Below are 21,442 nucleotides of genomic sequence, written 5' to 3' on the forward strand. Positions count from 1 at the left end.
TTTCCCCATTATTTCTCTGATATCCTACTTCTTTTGTTTTTCCAAATGAATTTTGTCATTATTTTATGGAGTTCTATAAAGTGCCCCTTTGATGGTTTGGTATGGCATTAATTTTGTATATGACTTTGGTAGTCTTACCATTTTTATTATATTGGTACCATACAGCCATTAGCACTGAATATCCAGCCATTTAAGTTGTTCTTTATTTAAGGAGCACTTTGAATTTATGCAAGTTTTTCATGTTCTTTGGTAGATTGATCTCCCCCCCCTTAATATTGTAGCTATTTTGAATGGAATTGATTTCTCTTTCTGTTATTGTCTTGTCATTCTCTTATGAAGACACTGAGTTTTGGGGTTTATTTTGTAACTCATAACTTAGATTAAACAATAATCTCAAATTTTGCTGATTGCTACAATTTTTAAGTCATATCATCAAAAAGGGATAGTTTTATTAATTTTTTCTTTATGAATTTAGATGATTTTGGGATGTTTTATATTGTTTTTTATTATCTACAGTTTCTTTTAGCGTTACATTAATTTATCTCTATTACACTGTGGATTTTTGTCTTTGCTTTGTGTATTAGCAACCACACTAGCACACAGGTTGGGCTGCTAGCATAGGTTCTTTGATCTGTTTTTCTAAATGAAAGACAGCTCTAAAGGGGTTAACAATCTTACTTTAATTACATTCACTAGTTCAGGGGAAAGGTCAGCACCTGAACATGGAGAAAATAAAAGCACAGAAATTAGCGCAAAGATCAACAGGGCTCCAGCTGTCTGAACACAGCAATAATGCTATACACTTTACATACATTGCTGGATGGAGGGAGCACAGAAATCTGGCTACTCAGAGTCTCAACCAGGAAATCAAAAGATACTTCTCATGAGTGAACCCCCAAAGCAAAATACCAACTCAGAGTATATATATACTTCTCAGAGCCAGAAGGCATCACAACCCTCATGACTTAGTGCCCAATTAGGTTAGTATCAGAAGATATGAAGGCCTTCCTACAAGCAAGCCTCCCCTAAGCAAGCTTCTCTTTAAGCAAGTTCCTCTCCCAATGGACTCTATGTGATTCGGAATGTATTGCAGTTGGGCACATAGGCCTATAAATGGATGGGGAATAACATTACACTTTGTCTGATGATGTAATTGAAATTCCTGCTTTTTTGGATTCACTGGATATATAGTAAATTTTGTTCTAGTCTGATTTTTATTTCCTATGTATTTTTACTTTTTTAAAAGATGTTTTCATTGTAAACAAAACATGAGACCCGGTTTTCTTATACCATCTGTCACTCTCATATATTGGATTATTTAACCCATTCATTCATATTTAAATTTATGGGTTAAGTTTATATTTCACTTTTGCCTACAGTATTCCTTTTTTTTAACCCTAAATTGTAAAATTTTGTTCTTCTTCCTCTTTTAACATAGTTCTCTGTCCCTAAAATTATTTTTGCTTAATCCAACTTCAGGTAACCCTGCTCCCACAGGCTTTCCCCTTTTCACCCTCAACCCACCCTCTCATTCCCATTTGTTACTTCTTTCCCTAGTTTTAGAGTTTTACTTCATTTATTTTCTATCTTCCTGTTATTTAGCTACATAATTCTTCCCTTCCTTTTTCTCTCTGTGAAGTAGTTCAATAAAGAATTCCTTTCTCTTCTTCAAACCCTTCAAAACTTTTGTTTTACAATTTTCTACAACTTTTTCTAAAAAAAAACTTCATTACCTTTCCTTCACTAATCCACTTTCCTTTTTATTTTAAATTTTACTCATGGCCATTATATTTATATAGTTCTTTTTTTCTTTGTGGTCCTCATGGAACAAAAGTATCTAAAGTACTAAGTTTAGGTACTTCTAAAAATCTTCATGTTGTTGCATCATAGATATTGTCCTCATTTCCCTGTTTTTGTTGTCATGCCTTAGCAGTCAATTCCTATAGGAGATAGTGAATTCAGAACTATTGCCTCATGGTAGAAATTATCCTTTGTCCTATATTATATGGTCCAATTCTACCCCCAGCCCTCTTCTTTTTCATTTTCCTTCTAATTTGCCATGGAATCTCTCCTCTGGTTCGATAACCCAGATGCCAGTTGCCCCCCTGTAGCTCTGATTTCCCTTCACCTTGTTGTTGTCCATCAAGACACAACACTATTTCAGAAGAAATAGTTCCCCAAATCATTGATTAGACTCATAAGATCCCTATGTCCCATTACAGAATGCATCTTTTCTGCTATGGGAGTGGAACCCCCTCACACCAATGATTTGAGATTTCTTCCTTTATTTCCCTATTTCAATCCGCTTTGTCACTTTTTTGCAGTGACTACAGGAGTTATTTTTCTTCATTGTTTACCACTGGCATGACTAGTATACACACTTTCTCCTCTATCTTCTTCCTCCCCTTTCCCCTTTTAATCATCCTCCCATTCTGAAGTTTTCTCTCACAAAATACATCTATCCATCTATAGGAGATGGTTGTGAGATCTAGGCCATAGTGATTCAAGCATTTTACTCCACTGTTACCTCTTCTATTTTTAAAAGTTTCTTTTTCATCTTTATACCCTTAAATGTTTTCAAAATGTCTTCTCAATGATTTTTTTTTTTTTTGGCATTTTTTAATCCTTCCTGGGTCTTTCTAGGTTTTTTCCCCTTTTAATTGTCTCTAAAGTACAGGTAATTTATTTTGCTACTTGTGGTTTCCTTGACAGTTGTATTTACCTTTCTGTATTTTGGGGGGTAGGGGGTGTATCCAAGTCAAATAATTGTGTGTATGTTTGTGTGTGTGTATTTTAATGTGTTTGTAAAAACGTCTCTCGGGGTGGCCAGGTGGCTCAGCAAGAGTACAGGCTCCAGTATCGGGATGACCTGGGGATCAAATCTGGGCTCGGATACTCAGCACCACACCCAGAAATAACTGGCCGTGTAACCTTGAACAAGTTACTTAACCCCGAGTGCTTCAAAACTAACTAAATAAATAAAAATTAAAAAAAAAGTCTCTCTATTGAATGTCCATTTTTTTCATTGATGATTAAGCTCAGGCTTGCAGAGTTGGCCATTTGGGGTTTCACCTTGAGTTCTGTTGCTTTTTGGAAAATATTCCATACCTTTCTGTGATTTCTGGTGGGTGTAGAAGTCTAGCATTTTTTCAAATTTTCTTTCCTTTTCCTTTTACCTGATTGTAGAATTTGTTTAACTTTTAAATTTAGACTTCCTTAACTTAAACATATTTTTTTTTGGAGGGGGAAAGTAGGGCAATTGGGGTTAAGTGATTTGCCCAAGGTCACATGGCTAGTGAGTATTAAGTATCTGAGGCCAGATTTGAACTCAGATCCTCCTGACTCCGGGGCCAGTGCTCTATTCACTGTGCCACCTAGCCACCCCAGTTAACTTAATCATATTATCTTGGAGATTGAAGCACAGATTTTTGTTCTTTCCCCTGGAGATGATTTGTGGATCCTTTTGATAGTTTTGTTTTCTATATTGAAAAGTTCTGAGCAGCATTTTTTTTTAAAGCAATTGGGGTTAAGTAACTTGCTCAAGGTTACACAGCCAGTTATGTCTGGGTGTGGTGCTCTGGATTTGATCCCCAGGTCATCCCGACACTGGGGCCAGTGCTCTTACTCACTGTGCTACCTGGCTGCCCCTATGAGCAGCATTCTTGTATTATTTCTTGTGTCATGGTGTTCAGTTTTTAACTTGCTGTGTTTATCTGGGAGGCCTTTGATCCCTAAGATATCTCTACACAGCCTGTCTTTGAGCTCAATGTATTTTGCTTGTATAGAAATCATACGTTCTTCTGTTATTGATTTTTGCTTCTCTTCCAGATTGTTCTTAACTCCACAATATTTATATTCCCAACCAGTTGTTCTGTTTCTCTTCTTTGACAGATTCACCACCACGGATTCAAGTTCTTCTATCCTGCTACTTATTTCTACTAGATAGGTCATAAATTCTGCCATTTGTTCTCTTCTCATTTCTTTAAAGATTCTTATTTCCTTCTTGAATTATTCAGGAACATTCTGCTGTATTTCTGTGCTATCCTAGAAATACAGAAGGCCCTCTGTTTCATCAGGTGTTGGTTCATTTTTCTTGCAACATATTTATTTAGAGATGTTTATAGTCATTTAGATGTCTGGACAGCCATTTCCCCTTCAGTTTTCATTTATCTGCCAGTTCCCTAGGATTTCAACTGAGTTTTATTTATCTCAAGATCTTTGGTTTTAGGGTTTTTTCCCCTTATATTCCTCTATCAATTACTTCCTTACTCCATTCCCTATGATGGTGAGCTTACATCTAGAAAATGGAAATAAAAACTTTCTCAACCTCTTCTCAAATTTGAGAATTCACTTTTACCAGTCTCAGACCCTGCTCCAAGTGGCTTCTGAGGCTGATTAGTCAGTCCTACCTAGACACCAGCTTCTATCCTATGGCATCAACAAAAGCTGCTGTACTGCCCAAGTCACTCCTCCCCCCCTCCGCGCCCCCTCCCCCCTCCCCAGCCCCATTCTTTAGTTTTCTGGATCAGTACAGCCACCCCAGGCAGACCTTGATCCCAGCCTCCTTGATACTTACCCTTTGAACTATGTCTACTTATTGCCACTGAATGGTGGGGTGAGAGTTGGGGCAGGGTATATAGTCCTATTCATGTAGTCATTATGGAAAATCTATTTTTCCCCCTAAACCTCTGCTCTCTATTGCTAGTTACCTTCTCACTTTGGGGGAATCTCTAGATCTGCAGTAATTCTTGATACTGATAGTCCTCTGACTTACTCATCTCTCTAAAGTTTAGTTCTTGAATTCAGGCTTTTTGTTAGGGCCAGGCTCCACCTTTGCTCCACAAATTTTGGTTGGCATGGTAGGTAGGCTCTGCTGGTCTTGCCCTGGGTTACTTGGCTATTATATAGACCTTCATGCCTTGCAAGGTTAGGACCCCTCTTATCTGAGTACTGGAACTCCAGGGCCCTCTCTAGGCTCTAAAGAGAGATTGTTTCAGGAATATCAGAGTCCTTGGGTCTGGATTATCTCAGAAGGGTTTTTGCTACTTTCTAGCACTTCCAAGGTCTCCACTTTAGGCTTTCTCAGATGGCTATCCACTTTTGTTCACTTCACACTCACACTCATAAAACATTTATTAAGTATGTGTCAGGAATCTAAGCACACAGGAGATACAAATATTAAAAAAAAGGTCTCTGCCCTCAAGGAGAATACAATCTAATGAAAACATTCTGAGAAGTAGGGAGAGGGGCTTCTAAAGGTATTCAATCCAGGAACATGGTGAAGTCAGAGATGTCTCAAGAGTAGTGCAGCCATGTGAGAAATGAGATTTATTGAGCTGAATTTCCTCCTTAAATGGGGGTTTTGGAATTTGTGGTCCTATCCTTCAATCAGAGAAGTAAATAGTAATGAGATAGAGTACCAAGGCTGATGGGGTTTTGCAGGATGAAGTGATTATGGCTATGACTGATTATTATGAAACCACTGGTTAGATATGCTACAGTAAGGATTTCTTTTGTGTATGAGTTGGATTAAATGTTTGCTGAAGTCCCTTCCAAATCTCAAATTCTGTGAGGACTTCAAACAACCATATTTTATAATTTCAGAAAACTTTACTGTATGTGTCTCTCATCTCTTTTAAAGTACTTTTATTTTTAAAAATTGTCTTGATGTCTTATTTTTAACCTTACATTCATTTCTTTTTTTTTTTTTAAAGCAATCAGGGTTAAGTAACTTGCTCAAGGTTACACAGCCAGTTATTTCTGGGTGTGGTGCTAAGTATCTGAGCCCAGATTTGAACCCCAGATCATCCGACACTGGAGCCAGCGCTTTTACTTGCTGAGCCACCTGGCTGCCCCTAAGGAACTGGGGTTAAGTAACTTGCTCAAGGTTACATGGCCAGGTGTTTCTGGGTGGGTGCTAAGTGTCTGAGCCTGGATTCAATCCCAGGTCATCCCGACTCTGGGGCCGGTGCTCTTACTCACTGTGCTACCTGGCTGCCCCATTACATTCATTTCTGAAAGCATCCCTCACCCCCTCCCCTACTTTTAGGTGTCCTTGTAACAAAGAATAAAAATAAAATTGAAAAATACAACAATACTGACAACATTTAAAATATTTGATACCAACTGAAACCGACCTCTGCAAAGAAAATGTAAAATAATACATTTTAGTTAATGTCTTAACATAATTCTAAATTATTTGTAGAATTGGAACAATTCACAGCTCTACCAACAGTGAATTAGTGTGGCTGTCATCCTTCTAACATTGACTTCCCATTTTTTGCACTGTTGAGAAACAGATAAAAAAAAAACCTCAGGATTTGTTGTTTTATTTTTACTTGCATTTCTCATATTACTGGTGATTTTGAAACATGTACAGTTGTTTATAGTTTGAATTCTTGTTTCAATAACTGTTTGTTGGGGCAGCTAGGTGACGCATTGATTAAGAGCGCCGGCCCAGAGTCGGGAGGACCCGGGGATCGGTTATGGCCTCAGATTCTTAACAGCCACACAAAAAAACTGGCTGTTTAACTTTGGGCAAGTTACTTAACCCCAATTGCTTTAAAAAAAAATAACTGTTCGTATATGTTGGCAATTTGGTCTTATATCTTGGATCAGAGACATGAGATGAAGATATTTTTACCCAACTGAAAGCTTCCACTTTTAATATCTATGCATTAATTTTATTTGTACAAAAGCTTTTCAATTTCATGAACTTATTTGTTTTCAATCTTGATTGTTTCTACTCTTTATGTGGTTAAAAACTCTTGTCCCTAGATACAGCTGTGAATGCTATGTTATCTTGTTCTTTCATGATTCCTATAAATTTTTTTATATTCTGGTTATTTCTCTGTTTTGACTGTGTTAATAGTATAAGGTGTAAAATATTGGCCTAATTTAAATGCTTTCCATTTTTTCCAGCAATTTTGTTAAGAAAGGAAATCAGTCTTCCCAACTAATTAAGTTCTTGGGCTTATTAAATAACGGGTTGTTGAGTTTGTTGGTATCCGATTTCCCCATCTAGTATGATCCATTTATCAACTTTTCAATTTTTTAATATAAATTATAATACAATTTAAGATCCAAAAGTTCTATTTCCCTTAATTCTCGGTCATTACTTTCTTGATATTGTTCTACCAAATGAATTTTGTCCAAGTACCTCCTTGGAAATTCGGTACAGTACAAAATATCTAAAGTTCATTGGGTAGCATCATTTTTATTATATTGGTATAGCTCAAAGCTATGACAATTCCTTAGTTAAGGGATATGCCTTTATTTAAGTTATTCTTTATTTTCTTGAAATGGTTTTAGTTATACATATAAGTGTGCCTTGGTGGATTGATTCTCATATTTTATGCATATACATTGTGTAGTTATTTTGAATGGCATTTAACTATGATTGCTTCCAGAATTTTTTTTTTTTGTAATTTAGAAATTGGTGATTTTGTGGGTTTATTTTGTATACCATTAATATACTAAAACTATTGTCTCAGTTATTTTCTTTGCCAATTTTCTGGGAATTTTTAAGTATAATTTTTTCATCAAATAGAGAGAATTTCATATTCCTTTTCCAATGTTTACAGTTTTAATTTCTTTTAATTATCTTATTGCTACAGTTTGACTTTCTAGAACTATATCATGTAACAATAAAGAGAGACGGCATCTTTACTTTACCATTGTAATACTATTAGCTATTGGTTTTAGATGATTTGTTAAAATCATATTTAAAAATCTCCTATTCTCCACTTTGTAAATATTTAGCATCTGGGAACTCTGATAGACGTATCAGGCTGTGGGATCCCTGAACTAAAGATGGTTCCTTGGTGTTATTATCCTTAACCTCTCATAATAACTGGGTGACATCAGTTAAATGGTCTCCCATACATGAACAGTGGCTAATTTCAGGTTCCCTAGATGACACAGTCAAGCTTCGGGATACAAGAAGTTGCAAGGCCCCCCTCTATGATTTGGCTGCTCATGAAGATAAGGTTCTATGTGTAGATTGGACGGAAGCAGGGCTGCTGTTGAGTGGAGGAGATGACAATAAATTATACTCTTACAAATTTTTGGTCACTGCTTCAGATGCATGAAAATAGATGGTGATTTGACATCAGAGATCATCTATTAGCATATAAAACTTAAAAAACATCGTCTTCATTAGCCTTTTACAACAATTTGTATAACATGGTTTTTGACTGTCAAAACGGTCATGTTTCATTGTGTTTAGTTTTTTTCCATTTTTCCTTTGTATTTATAACATGCAAGTTAAAGTATTTGTAAAAAGTGAAATGTGGAAAAAAAATCATATTTAAAAACAGTCCATGCCAAACTCATTAGGATATTTAATTAGCATAAATGAGTGCTGTACTTCAACAAATGTTGATTATTCATTAAAAAAAATACAAAACGTATAAAATACTTGGAAGGTAACTCATCAATATGACTATCAATTATGAAGCATTCGGGTTTTGTTTTTTTTTTTTTGGCAAAGCAAATTGCGGTTAAGTGACTTGCCCAGGGTCACACAGCTAATAAGTGTTGCATCTGAAGCCAGATTTTACCTCCGTCTTCCTAACTCCAAAACCAGTGCTCTATCCACTGTGCCACCTAGCTGCCCCCATGAATCATTCTTTACAAAAATATAGACCTAAATAAAATGGAGAAATATTAATTACTTACAGGGAGGTAGAGGCAATATAATAAATATAGCAATACAATGCCAAGCCAGTCAAACTACTAAAAGACTACTTTACAATGATAGAAAAAAAATAATGAAATTCATCCAATAAAGGTGGTTTATTAGTACCGGATCTTCTGGACTTCTTGAAATATAGCTCTAAAACAAAGGCTATTTTTTTTAAAGGAATTATTTGACTACTAGGCCTTTAAACCCAAATCACTCTGGCTTTCATTGAATGGCCAATAATAAGTCCAGGCCAAGCCTCTATGACACATTGTTTAGGTACTGATGGCTTAGAATAACTGTAAATAGCTTAAACTGAGCCATCTTTTGTCTCAATTCTTACCTAACCCTTAGTCATTGAATGGGTATGGCCTCAGAGAAACTGAGACCAGGGAAGGACCTTAATTTTAAAAGGCCAAGGTCACACACTGCTTTGTGTGCCATCATTAGTTGTCTTGACCTTTGTCTTATTACTGGACTCCAATGACTCTACAGGAGAGAGCCAAGGCTGACAGCTTTGCACAGTTCTGTCTCACTCAAATCCAAATCACATGCAAATCAAGACATCATTCTAATGATGTTATTGGTCCTCCTTCAAGAACAAAGGACAAACAATAAAGTACCAGATTTCCAGCTTTATTACAAAGTAATAATCATCCAAACAATTTGGCATTGGTTAAGAAATATAGAGACTGATCAGTGAAACAAATTAGGCATATAACATACACAAACAAATAAATAAAGTAGCCTAGGGCTTGATAAACCAAATATCCCAAATACTAAGTGGCCAAAATACACGCTATCAAGAATCATATGAAAAATACTCAAAATCACTAATAATCAGAGAAATGCAAATTAACTGATATTACATCTCACACCCAACATGAGGGGGGAGGGAATGTTGATAGAGGTACAGGAAAGCGGAAATAGTCAGGAAAATGTGAACATATAAGGAAAAAATTTTAAAGAACATGTATATAATGGGGAAACTAATAGATCTCGACTATCTTTGTCTGAAAGGTCTATTGGTTAAGGAGAACAGTCCAGAAGCTCTGTTAGCAAAGACAAAAAAATGGATGCTGCTTAAAGGCACATATCCAAAACTCTGCTAAATGGTACAGGTTCAGTCTGGGAAATCATTAGCAAGCAATAAAGGTTCTTTAGTACTCATATTCAATTGAGCTATGGATAGGAGTAGTATGGGAATGTATACATCCAGAAAGATCATTATCATTGTTCTTCTTTCTTCTCTTATAACACTCACCAGATTCAGAAAATGAATATGTCTATTATTGCCTATGAAATAGGGACAATATACTTTACCTTATCCACATTCCGAAGTTACTGTTAAGATCATATCAGTATCGTGCTTTGAGAGTAGAGACAAAATATAACATGCTATTATAGAATCACAAGCTATAACTTATTACTGTGCAACAGTAACTTGACATTTTACTCCCAACATTATATCAAATGAAGTAAAATAATTCATGGTTCTCAGCCATTGTATATCACTTTTTCTAATTTTAATATAAAAGTCAGATTTTAAAAGCTATATACAGAAGAAAGCCAAAAAGCTTTGAGATTTCTCCTCACTGTTCACTAAAAAATATATTTTTAACATATTTATTAATAAGGAATGCCAAGTGTATCCATCACCATTTGAATAGCTTGCAGAGGATTCACAATTTCTTGCATATTATCTTTTCTCAAAACCCAATCTGGCTTCAATCTATGAGGAAAAGAGAATCGGGTATTAACAAAGAAATTAAAAGGTCTTTGTCATTAACAAAGAAAGGTAGAAAAATTCAGATGAAGTTTAAATTCTTACCTTGAAACTACTTTTGTTCTTACAGGCGTTGGTGGGATAAAGAAGTGTTCATTTGTGGGATTCATCTTTTGTTTAGTAATTATCCTTTCAGTGCACAATTTATGCTTACGCGCTGTGAGTTTGTAGAGACTACAAATTCGGTTAACAACTTTAGGTTTGCTTTGGATATCCTAAAAAATGTTAGCAAACAAAATTCAAATTGATTAAAAATGAAATAACATATTCTGCAACATTCTTCACAGGTTATTCACCAGTTAACAAAAGGAGATTTATTTAGCCATAGCATAGAAAGGATATTCAATAAGGATGAGCCTACTGGTTTACATACGGAAAATGTATCAGGTTAGTAGGGCAAGGTGTGGTAACTTGAGTGATTTCAGGATTCTACATGAAGGGCCTTGATTCTACATTCATAGGCCTTACAGGACCAGAAAGCCAGATAAATAAGGCCAGAGGCTACCAGGAAGCTGCATCCAGGGGAGTGCAACTTAAGCCTCCTGGATCAAATCCCAAGGATGGAACTGTCATTCTTACAGGTAAAACTTTTTTAGATAGTGGTCTTACCACTATAATAAATTGAAAGCAAGTTCAAAATAAGCACAAGAAATCTTTCACATTGTTTTTGGCTGGACTATAGAATACAAGAAATATTACATGTGTGATAAGCTTGCAAAAGTAGGTTGGCATCATAGTATAAAGGTTTTCCAATTCAAACCAAGGAGTTTTTATTTTATTTTATGAAACCAGGAGCCACTGGGGATTTTTGAGCAGGTGAATGATAAGATCGCAGTTTTCTTTTTATTATACTTATCGGGAATATGCCCAACAATATAAACTCTGTAAGGGCTGTAATGTCATTTTTTTCACATCTAAAACCTAAGTTTGTAGTATAATTCCTTATAGGAGACTAGCCACTTGGGAGATGCTTATTGAATTATTTTTTTAATATTAAAAAACAAAACAAAACAAACAAACAAGCAAAAAACCCCAGGAAACACCCATTAGTGGAGGAAGAGGACAGGACTTACAGAAGCCCGTCCGGAGGTCTTCAACAGAATAGCCAACAAACAACAAGTCTTGGTGAAAATACTTCCACCTTTGCCTGCAACTTTGTCACCAGATTTTTCTCGATATGTTTGCAAAAGTTCCAATAATGTATCTATGCAATTTTCTATCTCGTAAACTGCTGGAGCTGTTTTTTCATACTTGAAAAGTAAAAGGCATTAGGAGTCACATTAGTTAACTTCAGAAATATTTACATTAAGTCAAGCAAAAGTAAAATAAATTATCAGGTTTTAGATTAAAAAATGAAATGCTAAAATATGTGGAAATAACTTGGAAGTAACAAAGAACAAGCTTTTAAAGCAAAGAATATTTAGTACTTTTTGAGGGAAATTTTCAAAAAATTAATATTGCTTATGACCAGGAATACTACCTTAATTAGTGTTAGCTTTAATAAGAAAAAAATATATAATTTTTGTTATCTATAAGACCACAATATACTTTTAATATAAAATATTTGTAATATTAAATACATCTATCATGTTATGAATTAGCAATTTTTCAGGCTTTTTATGCTGTGCTATTCAGTTCAGCATGCTTTACGAGACACGAACATCTTATTTTTAATACAATTTACAAATATAGTCCTACCCAAAAATGGAAAACACACATACATACACACACCCTTTGTTTTAAGATTCTTAAGCCCCAAAATGCTCAAATTTAGGGCAAAACAAGGAAAGCATTTTCTAATAGCTTTAAGCAAAATTAGTTATTTAGTGATGAAATTTAAGTTCCATTGAAATGTTTTAAGGGGATCTGAGAAAAATGTGAAGAGGTAAACAAACAAAAGTACATTTAATTAAAAGGTAGATTACTCAACTTAGAAACATTTCACTAACAGAATGTAAAATTAAAGTACCTTAGCAACATTAAGTAAAACTTGCACTGCATATGTGATGATTTCCATACAAGGGATGCTACGGTTGCAACTTAGAATCAAAACAAATATTTTGGCAATTGCTCCACTCTGAGCCATATTTTCACAACAAAGAGGGGACAACCTGGTAACAACCTCTAAAAAGGAAATAGAATACATTTGTATTTAAAGTAGAATACAAGAAAATTAACACTAAAAATTACTTAAGTACTGAAATTTTCTAACACTATATTCTAGAAAAAGAGATAGTGTGCTTTTATTATAGTAGATCGTGAGACTGGAATTCAGAAGATATGAGCTCTAAATTAAATTCAAACAAACTCTATGCTCATGCACGTCAATTAAATTCTTTGTACTTCAGTTATCTCATGTGCATAATGGAGACAATAATATTTCTATTGCTTCCTTCATGGGATTACTCTGAGAAAGTGTTATGTAAACTTTAGGATGCTACATAAATATAAGTTTTATAACAATCAGAGTCAAAAGCAGAAGTATTTTTATTTCAAAAGAATTAGCTTTCTAAGTACAAGAAAGAAGGAAGCAAGCAATTATTAAGCACCTCCCTACTATGTGCCAGGCAATATGCTTGACAATATTATTTCATTTGACACTTATAACAGCTCTGGGGGCAGATGCTACATAAGATGGGGCAGATGTATCTGGACAACACTTTGCCTGGGGGGAAAAAAAGCACCATAATGTCAATGATAAAATTGTGATATACAAATCCCTCATCCCCCCCAAAAAAGACTAATTCAGTCTTAGGCTTCACTAGAGTGGGGAAGGGGCAAGGATACTGTACTCCATCCTTATGAGACCATGTCTGGAGATCTATGTTCACTCCTGGACACTGCTGTAAAAGCCAGATGAAAAGTATCCAAAAGAAAACAACCAGGATATGCACACGGAGGACTTTGAGTTCATGGTATGTCAGAACTGGCTGAAGGAATTAGGAATGATTTAACCTAGAGAAGATTGTGGTAAATGATAGCTGACATCCACTACTTGAAGAGATGTCATGTAGAAAAAGGGATTCGAATTGTTTTACTTGTCCACAACTAAGAAATACAGGCAAATTTTATTTTAATCTAAGGAAAAACTTCCTATCAGTTAGAGTTATATAGAAGGGGAGTGGGCCACCTGAGGAGGCGGTAGGTTCCTTCTAACTGGAGGTCCTCCCGCAAGGGTTATAATACCACTTCTCAGCCAGTCAAGTTTTCATAGATCAAAGGAGAGAATATTTATAAAGCACTTAGTCCAACACATAGCAGATGCTTTATAAATGCTAGCAATGACGATGGGAGGGGCTGGATTATATTGCTTCTAAGGTACCTCCCAACTCTGAAATTCTGCAACCATTTCTTGAGGAGAAAATGGCTACTTAGCCATAAGAGAAAAACGTTGTTATAATGCATTATCTAAAACAGAACAAAAATTATAATTAACCTAGATGCTTTAAGGCTTCAAGAATGTATGACAGATGTTTGTATTTTAAAAGGTAATGAATTGCCAGTGAAGTTCTTTTATACAGTTTATTTTCTTCTTGGCTGTTTCTATTTACTTCTTGCAGGCTTAGTCGGATGGCTTTAATCTCTGAAAAGTCATTTTTCTTCCTCCAAGAATATCCCCTCCACAATGCCTTAAAGAGATTTGAGGTAAGGGGAGAAAAAGATTAATATTCTCAAACTGTTTTTTCTCAAGTTAAAAGTTTACATATGGATACATACTCACAAAAAGGGAATACAGTGAATCTGGGAAATGCTTATCAACTCACCCTTATACGAAGATCTCAATTCAGTCTACAGTCAGTATTAAAATCATGTTACTAAAAAATAATCCATTTAATAATACTGTCTTTTGGAAATGAGAAGTCTAATTACTCTAATGGATACGGACCACACTGTGAGAGCATAATTCAAGAATGTTGCCAAGCATGGGAGGCTAAGGCTAGCAGGTCTCTTGAGCTCAGAATTCTGAGTTGAAGTGATCTATGCTGAACAGATGTCTACTGTAAAACTGAAGTTAATATGATGAATTTCTGGGAATGGGAAATCAGCGGGTTGCCTAAAGAGAGGAGGATAGGCCCAGGCAGAAACAGAGCAGGTCAAAGCCCCTGATCTATTCAGTAATTGAATTGGGCCTCTGAGAAGCAGTCACACTTCCAGGGTAGAAAATATGAGGAAGATATACTCTTAAAAATAAAACTAAACTAAACTAAATTTTAAAATGTCTAATGCTTTTTGAAATTCCTTTGTTCATTTAATTTCCTAACTGCTACCTACCATTCATTTAGAGGTATGGAAACAGATTTTCATTTTTCACAAAACTGTTTTAACCATTCAGTTGTGTTATTTTGATGCATGTTTTCAAAATTTCTGAGGTAATAAAGAAATCTGAAGTATCTTCAACTAAAACAAAACAAAACAAAATTTGCAGTTACCTGAATTTTAGAAATCCCATTTTTAAGTTTTTCTTCTCGTCTACGAAAGAGGAAATTACGTGCTGCTCTCTGAATCACTGCTGCAGCTCTATTTCTTCTAATACAATACTCTTGGGTTGCCTCCTGCCCTTTTACGATATTCTGACAATTTTCAATATGTATCTTTTGTCGTGCTCTTACTTGGATGCATCTCTGTTTTGCATTATAGAAAACAAAATTTTGAACACACATGTGTGTTCAAATAGATATGTTCAAATGTATACATGAACATATATATGAAAACACATACATATATGTATCTAAACAACATTAAGAGTTATGATCCTGATCATTAAACTAAAAGAGAAACATTAAATATTTTATTGTCCAACATCAGCCTTTGGAAATATTTAAATGTTGATTGACTTTAAAAGATAAACTAAACAAATTATATTACTTCTCCTTTACGTGAAAACTAACACAGATATAAATAACTGAATTGATATTCTTTTTGGTTCCCTTCAATGCTACATGAAGCTTGTATGCTTTCTGAATTTTAAAAGCAGAAGTGATAGTATGCTGTAGTTGAAAAGCAAAGTATCCTATTTTGGGCTTTTTACTCTAAAATCTAGAAAAGAAAAAAGTATGAATATATTTTGAAAATTACATATTTCGGTTTTGTTTTTGTTTTCTATACTGCTTCAATCTAGAATCAGTTATGCCAAAATAACAAAAAATCACAATTGGTTTGGAGATTAAATAAAATCAATTTAGTGTAGAATGGGGGAAAAAAACCCATTATTCAAATCAGATCTTAATACACTGGTTGTGAAGCATTTCTGGCAGCATGCTCACAACAATTTTAATATAAATATACAGCACTTAATTTAAAAAATTCTAATGTAATAGTATCAATTGTTTAAACCCTACAATTTACTAGGAAGAACAGTTCAATATTCTGATTATACCATATGCTGCCTTGTCTTGTGGCTGTGATTTTTTTCCCCCTTAGTATGAAATGAAAATGGCTTCTAATTAATATTTTCTCAAGTAATTATTCCTTTCCCAGGGAAGTGTTTCACAAATTGAAGGTCAATATTTCTGGGTTCCCAACAAATGTATTTGTACAAGGAATGAGATAACGTCACAGGGTCTATAGGTAGAATTCTGATAAGCTGTTTGCTGTTCATAGAGACTAGCCACCAACAAGCTACATAAATGAAATGTACCCATTTCTTTGGTTTCCTTTCTGAGTGTTAGACTTGCTACAACAATAAGAGGAAACTGTGTGTGTAAGACTGCTCTGAGTGATATGGGGGACAGTGAGTGAATTCAAATGGATGTTTGTGATAGCTACAGATGTATTAAATAATTCAACATTTTCTAAAAGTTATTTTACATCAGTGGAACATTTTATCTTAAAACACTTACCTTCTTCCTCACTAACCAACCACGAACAAGAGCTTGTAACATGATGATAGCTTTTTTCATTCTTATGTATTTTATTCTTTCACATTTTCCAGCCTTCCTAGCTTGAAAATGTCTTTGTAGGATCACAGAGGCAGCTTTCAGTTGAAGAAAGTTCTGTCTTCTTTTATAGCCTCGATAAGCTGCCTGGACCAAACAGGCTGCTTTGTGTCTCTACATTAGGCAATTAATGACAGTAGTAGGTAGATGTCAGTATAACTGAAGATTTTCAACCTCAATAAGTTATTAAAATTAAAAATGTAAAAATAAAATAATTGAGGGAAACCTTAGAGCTGTGACTTAAGAGTAACATTTATTTCTATCCATAGAAAAGTATCAGCACTTTTGTTTTCAACCATGTCTGCAATTAAAAACTAAGATTGATTCAGAATCAATAGTTTACAACAACTGAATCACAGGGTGAGCAAGCACTCAACCATTCTTTCTTTCATCATCCTTAAATTAAGGATGTGGGTTTGGGAGGAAAGCAGAGGGAATAAGCTTAAAAAAAAAAAAATATATATATATATATATATATATATATATATATGTATATGTACACATGAAAAATATTAGATAGAACTGCTAAAGACAAAGCTGAACAGGACTGCTCAAGACGAAAGATCAGAATGGCTTGTAAGTAGCTGTGAGAAGCTACTTCTGATCACAGTATGCTAAGCAACTGCCCAGTTTTCCAATACCTCAGATTCTTCCTAATCATATATTGCCACATACTGCCATACAGATAAAATTCTAGAAATCAAGTCAATTTCTGCCACAATGTGTTAATTTAAAAAAAATTAGTTCTTCAAAGTGAACATTACAGGAACATCTCAATAAAAATACAAGAGTGACAGGAACATCATAATGAAATTAGTTTACGAAGTTACAAATCTTATAGGATTGCAATTTTGCTTTATTAATGATTGCTTAAAAATAAGTGGAACAGCATCTTTAAATTCTGTCATTAACTTCTGAAGCATTATACTTTGTAGGGGAAGAAATTACTTGGGTATTTGTTAAAAAATCTTGTCTAAAGAAACAAACTTTTTAAAGTCTAAAAACCAAATAATTTGATAATGAAATAATCAGATCATTGACTACGGAGAGAAATATTTTTGTTATGTGATCGTATTTTATTTGTATACCCTTAGCATCTAACATATACATATCTAATCTATTATTTGCTCTTCTAAAATAAATGTTGACTGATGCCAGAAACAACTTTAAGCATTGGTTCTAGTGAGCCATCTCTGAATTTTGGATCCCTCTGCATAATGTAAACATGTCTCTCAAGACAACAACATTTACATACATAATGGTTCTGTGTACAAAGAGAATCTTAAATTGAACTTCAGGTGTGTGAAAATTAAAGCACAGACTTATGTTTAACACTTACTTTTATCATCTGATTTCTAACACAGAATCCTCTATAAGCTGACTGAATTTTGACTGTAGCTTCTCTCATACATAGGAAGCGTTCACGAGCCTTCTTTGCAACAACAGTAGCTCTCCACCTTCTCTGAATAGTAATTGTTGAAAGTCTAATGTTCAAAAACCTAAAATAAACCACAGTGACTATTAAATTCCTCCTCTCAAACTGAACTTGTCATTTGGCTAGTACTTGTTAATAAGGGCCTATTATAAGGACAACACAGTATGCCTATGGGAGATTTAAAAAGATATGATCTCTTGAGAAGCCTACAATGGAACTGGGTGGAGTAGGCAGATACACAGAAGGAACTAGAGAATAAAAGAAAATTAAAACTAACATGGCACCTAACATACCGTGTTTCCCTGATAATAAGACCTATCCCAAAAATAAGCCCTCCCCTTACTGTGTAAGATTCCTCTAAAATAAGCCCTCCCCCGAAAATAAGCCCTATTGAGATTGCTACTGTAGTGAAGGTGATCCCCTGCGCTACATGCTACATTACGGTACCCTCTGTATGCACTGTCCCCCCCACCGTGTGAAACGCATGCCACGCTCCGAGCTGCATCCAATCAGAGCTGCAGCAGTGAGCGCGTCATCCTGTTCTTTATTGAATTCATTATTGAATAAAGGTACATTTTTTTGTTCACGTTTACCTGTTTATTAAAATTGCTGTCAATGTTCATTAAAATAAGCCCTCCCCTGAAAATAAGCCCTCTGGTGTTTTTCTGTCCAAAAAAAAAATATAAGACAGTGTCTTATTATCGGGGAAACACGGTATATAGTGCTGAGAGGAGTATAGATAAAGGGAATAATATTTGGGGGAAGGCTAATAGAGGAAATCTTTTATAGAAGATAAATCTTGAACCAGATCTTAGAGGATGATTCATTGAACCAGAGAAAGAAAAAGCAAGAGAGTATTTCAGGTAAGAAGCATGATAAATTTCTGAGATTAATGAACGGATAAAACAAAACAGCAAATGACAAATATAATTCTGGCAGCTATGGATAGATTGGACTGAATGAAGCAAGGAGTGCTGACAGGTAGGGAGACCACCAAGAAACTGCTGTAGTAATCTAATCCAGGAATCCAATGAGAGATTGGACAAAGTAGCTAAAGAAATAAGTAAAGATCAAAGATGTGGGAAATATTTCAAAGAAAAAAATAGGCTTTACATGAATCTAGAAAGTGAAGGAAGTCAAGGATAACTTTGAGATTATAGGTGTGATGGAATAATAATAATAATAATAGGCAAATGGAGAAAGACTGCCAGTTTGGAAAAAAAGATACAAATTTGACATAAAAGTTTTAAGTATTATTAGGAAGACTAATGAATATATGCTATAGGTAGCTAGAGACTAGAATGAGTATATGGGATGTTCAGGGAGGCCTAGCTCCTCTGGTATGAGGGCTTGCTGGGCCCTTTTCAGGGCTGCACATCTTTACCCAAATTTCACCCATGACTCCAAGAAACTGTAGCATATGCAGTGATCACACATTGGAAAACCATCTAAACAGATGGACTAAACCAGGTTGAGGGACACCAACAGGCCTCAAACCTATTGGTGAGTTAAGAGGATTTCTACCCTAAGCATGTGAACTCTTTCCCCAACAGAAAGTGTGGATAAGAACAATTTGTTTCAACTATCATGAAGGCAGCAGAAGCAGGAGCTGTGGGACACTTAGAGCTTGGTTGGGCATCAAAGATACCAACATCACCTGCTGAATTCTGGGCAATTTCCAGTCATCTTCACTTTTGTCCTATAACTGGACTTCAATGACTCAGAAAAAGCAAATGAGACTGACAAGCTCTGTCCAACTGTCTTACTTAAATCTAATTCATACACAAGTCAACACCCCATGATGTCACTCGTCTTCCTCAGAAATAAAAGATGAACAATAAGAAAAAAAGGTCAAGGGGTCAGAACTAGAGATGTATATGGTAAGTTATTTTCATAGAAGTGATAGTTGAAACAGAGTAGATAAGCTCCTCAAGTGTTCACCAATATGGTAAACAAACCAAAAAAAAACAACAGCAAAAAAGGTCCAAACAACAATGTGGGGGTTTTAACTTAGGTATAAAGAAAAATTTTCTTTTGTGAAAGTTTTTGGACACTGGAGGCATTATTATGTTTCTTTAATATGCTTCTTTACATTATTATGTTTCTTTTAAGATGCTTTAAATGAGGTGGCATCACCAAGTGGGAAGAATAGACAAAATAATATTTTAGAAGGGCAGTCAAATCATAGTTGATTTAATCTATGAAGAAACACACATACACACTTCAAAATGTGGCTTTTGAATCAAAAGATAATGTTTGTACATGTCAAATGTTTTTGCATTAAAAATAAAAGCATATCTAATGATTATTGTTCATTTTATCACTGAACTTAGTATGGTGCCTGGCACACAGTAGTAAATATTTATTGAATTGAATAAAAGCTTTAAAAAAGAGTAAATAAACTCATTCGGGGAACAGAGAAAGAGGTCCAAAGGATATGCTGATTTAGCAATTATATGAAGCTAATTCTTACTTGTAAAGAGCATAAGAATCAATCAACAAGCATTTATCAAGCACCTACTGTTTTCCAGGCACTAGGGATACAAATACAAAGAATGAAATAATACCCACCTGTAAGGATTTATATTATATACAGAATAAATATGGAGAATAAATACAAAGTAGTCAAGAAAGGTTTCATATAGAAAATGATACTTAAAGTATATCTTAGAAGGGAAAGAAGGATTTTATGAGGAGAGGAACAAGGAGAATCCAAGCATGGGGATGGCTGATGTAAAGGCATGGAGACAGAAAATAGGATATCGTATGTGAGGAACAGAGAAAAGGCCAGTTTCACTGCATCTCAGGAGTACAGGAAGGTAAATTAAATACAATTAGACTCCAGAACATCTAATTTGAAATGTTCATTGGGATTTAGCTCAAGGGAGAGGTGTGCATGTGTGAGAGAGAAATATCAATAAATCAATAAACATAAAGCACTTTCTTTGTGCCAAGCACTGCACTAAGTGCTGAGTATACAAAAGGAGTCAAAAGATTATCCCTTTCCTCAAGGAGCTGACACCTAATGGGAGAGACTAGCTATCTTACTATTTGAAATCTTGCCCATCTTTTTTTTTTTTTAAAGCAATCGGGGTTAAGTTACTTACTCAAGGTTACACGGCCAGTTATTTCTGGGTGTGGTGCTGAGTGTCTGAGCCCAGGTTTCGATTTCCAGGTCATCCCAACACCGGAGCCGGTGCTCTTACTCGCTGAGCCACCTGGCCGCCCCTGCCCATCTTTTATGTCCCAACTCAAGTACAACCTCATCCATGAAACATTCTCTAGATTTCATCTAAATTATATACGCCCCCCAAGCTTTGAAATCTAATACCTGCAAGTATCTGAACATAGAGTATATTTTCACAGTTGCTTGCTGAATTTCACAGAATTTTTTTTTATAATGAAAAAAGTGCTATCATGAAACAGAAATTGATCAGATTTTACTTTGAGAGAAAAAAATTCTGGTACAGGAATGGTGAAATATGGAGCATAAACAACAATCAATGTAAAACAGGCCAAAAGAAGATCAATTATTATCTTAAATATTCTCATCCGTATATATATATATATATATATATATATATATATATATATATATATAT

General features: G+C 34.9%; 1 protein-coding gene across 2 annotated transcripts in view; it reads right to left on the reverse strand.

The window, feature by feature from the left end:
- Positions 1–9,303: 9,303 nt before the first annotated feature.
- ASPM (assembly factor for spindle microtubules) overlaps positions 9,304–21,442 on the reverse strand; it is a 75,320-nt gene continuing 63,181 nt past the window's right edge. For both annotated transcript variants that reach the window (XM_069074474.1, XM_069074475.1), the window contains 8 exons: positions 17,745–17,904; positions 16,310–16,519; positions 14,900–15,091; positions 13,906–14,098; positions 12,439–12,593; positions 11,543–11,719; positions 10,515–10,684; positions 9,304–10,415 (listed from right to left, as the gene is read on the reverse strand). In XM_069074474.1, the coding sequence (XP_068930575.1) occupies positions 10,313–10,415; positions 10,515–10,684; positions 11,543–11,719; positions 12,439–12,593; positions 13,906–14,098; positions 14,900–15,091; positions 16,310–16,519; positions 17,745–17,904 (1,360 nt within the window). In that variant the 3' untranslated portion in view covers positions 9,304–10,312. The remainder of the gene's footprint in view (positions 10,416–10,514; positions 10,685–11,542; positions 11,720–12,438; positions 12,594–13,905; positions 14,099–14,899; positions 15,092–16,309; positions 16,520–17,744; positions 17,905–21,442) is intronic.

The sequence above is a fragment of the Petaurus breviceps genome, unplaced genomic scaffold (genome assembly GCF_028583685.1).
Source record: "Petaurus breviceps papuanus isolate PSGF00001 unplaced genomic scaffold, PetGlider_PUasm1.0 90895, whole genome shotgun sequence".
NCBI classification, from domain to species: Eukaryota; Metazoa; Chordata; class Mammalia; order Diprotodontia; family Petauridae; genus Petaurus; species Petaurus breviceps.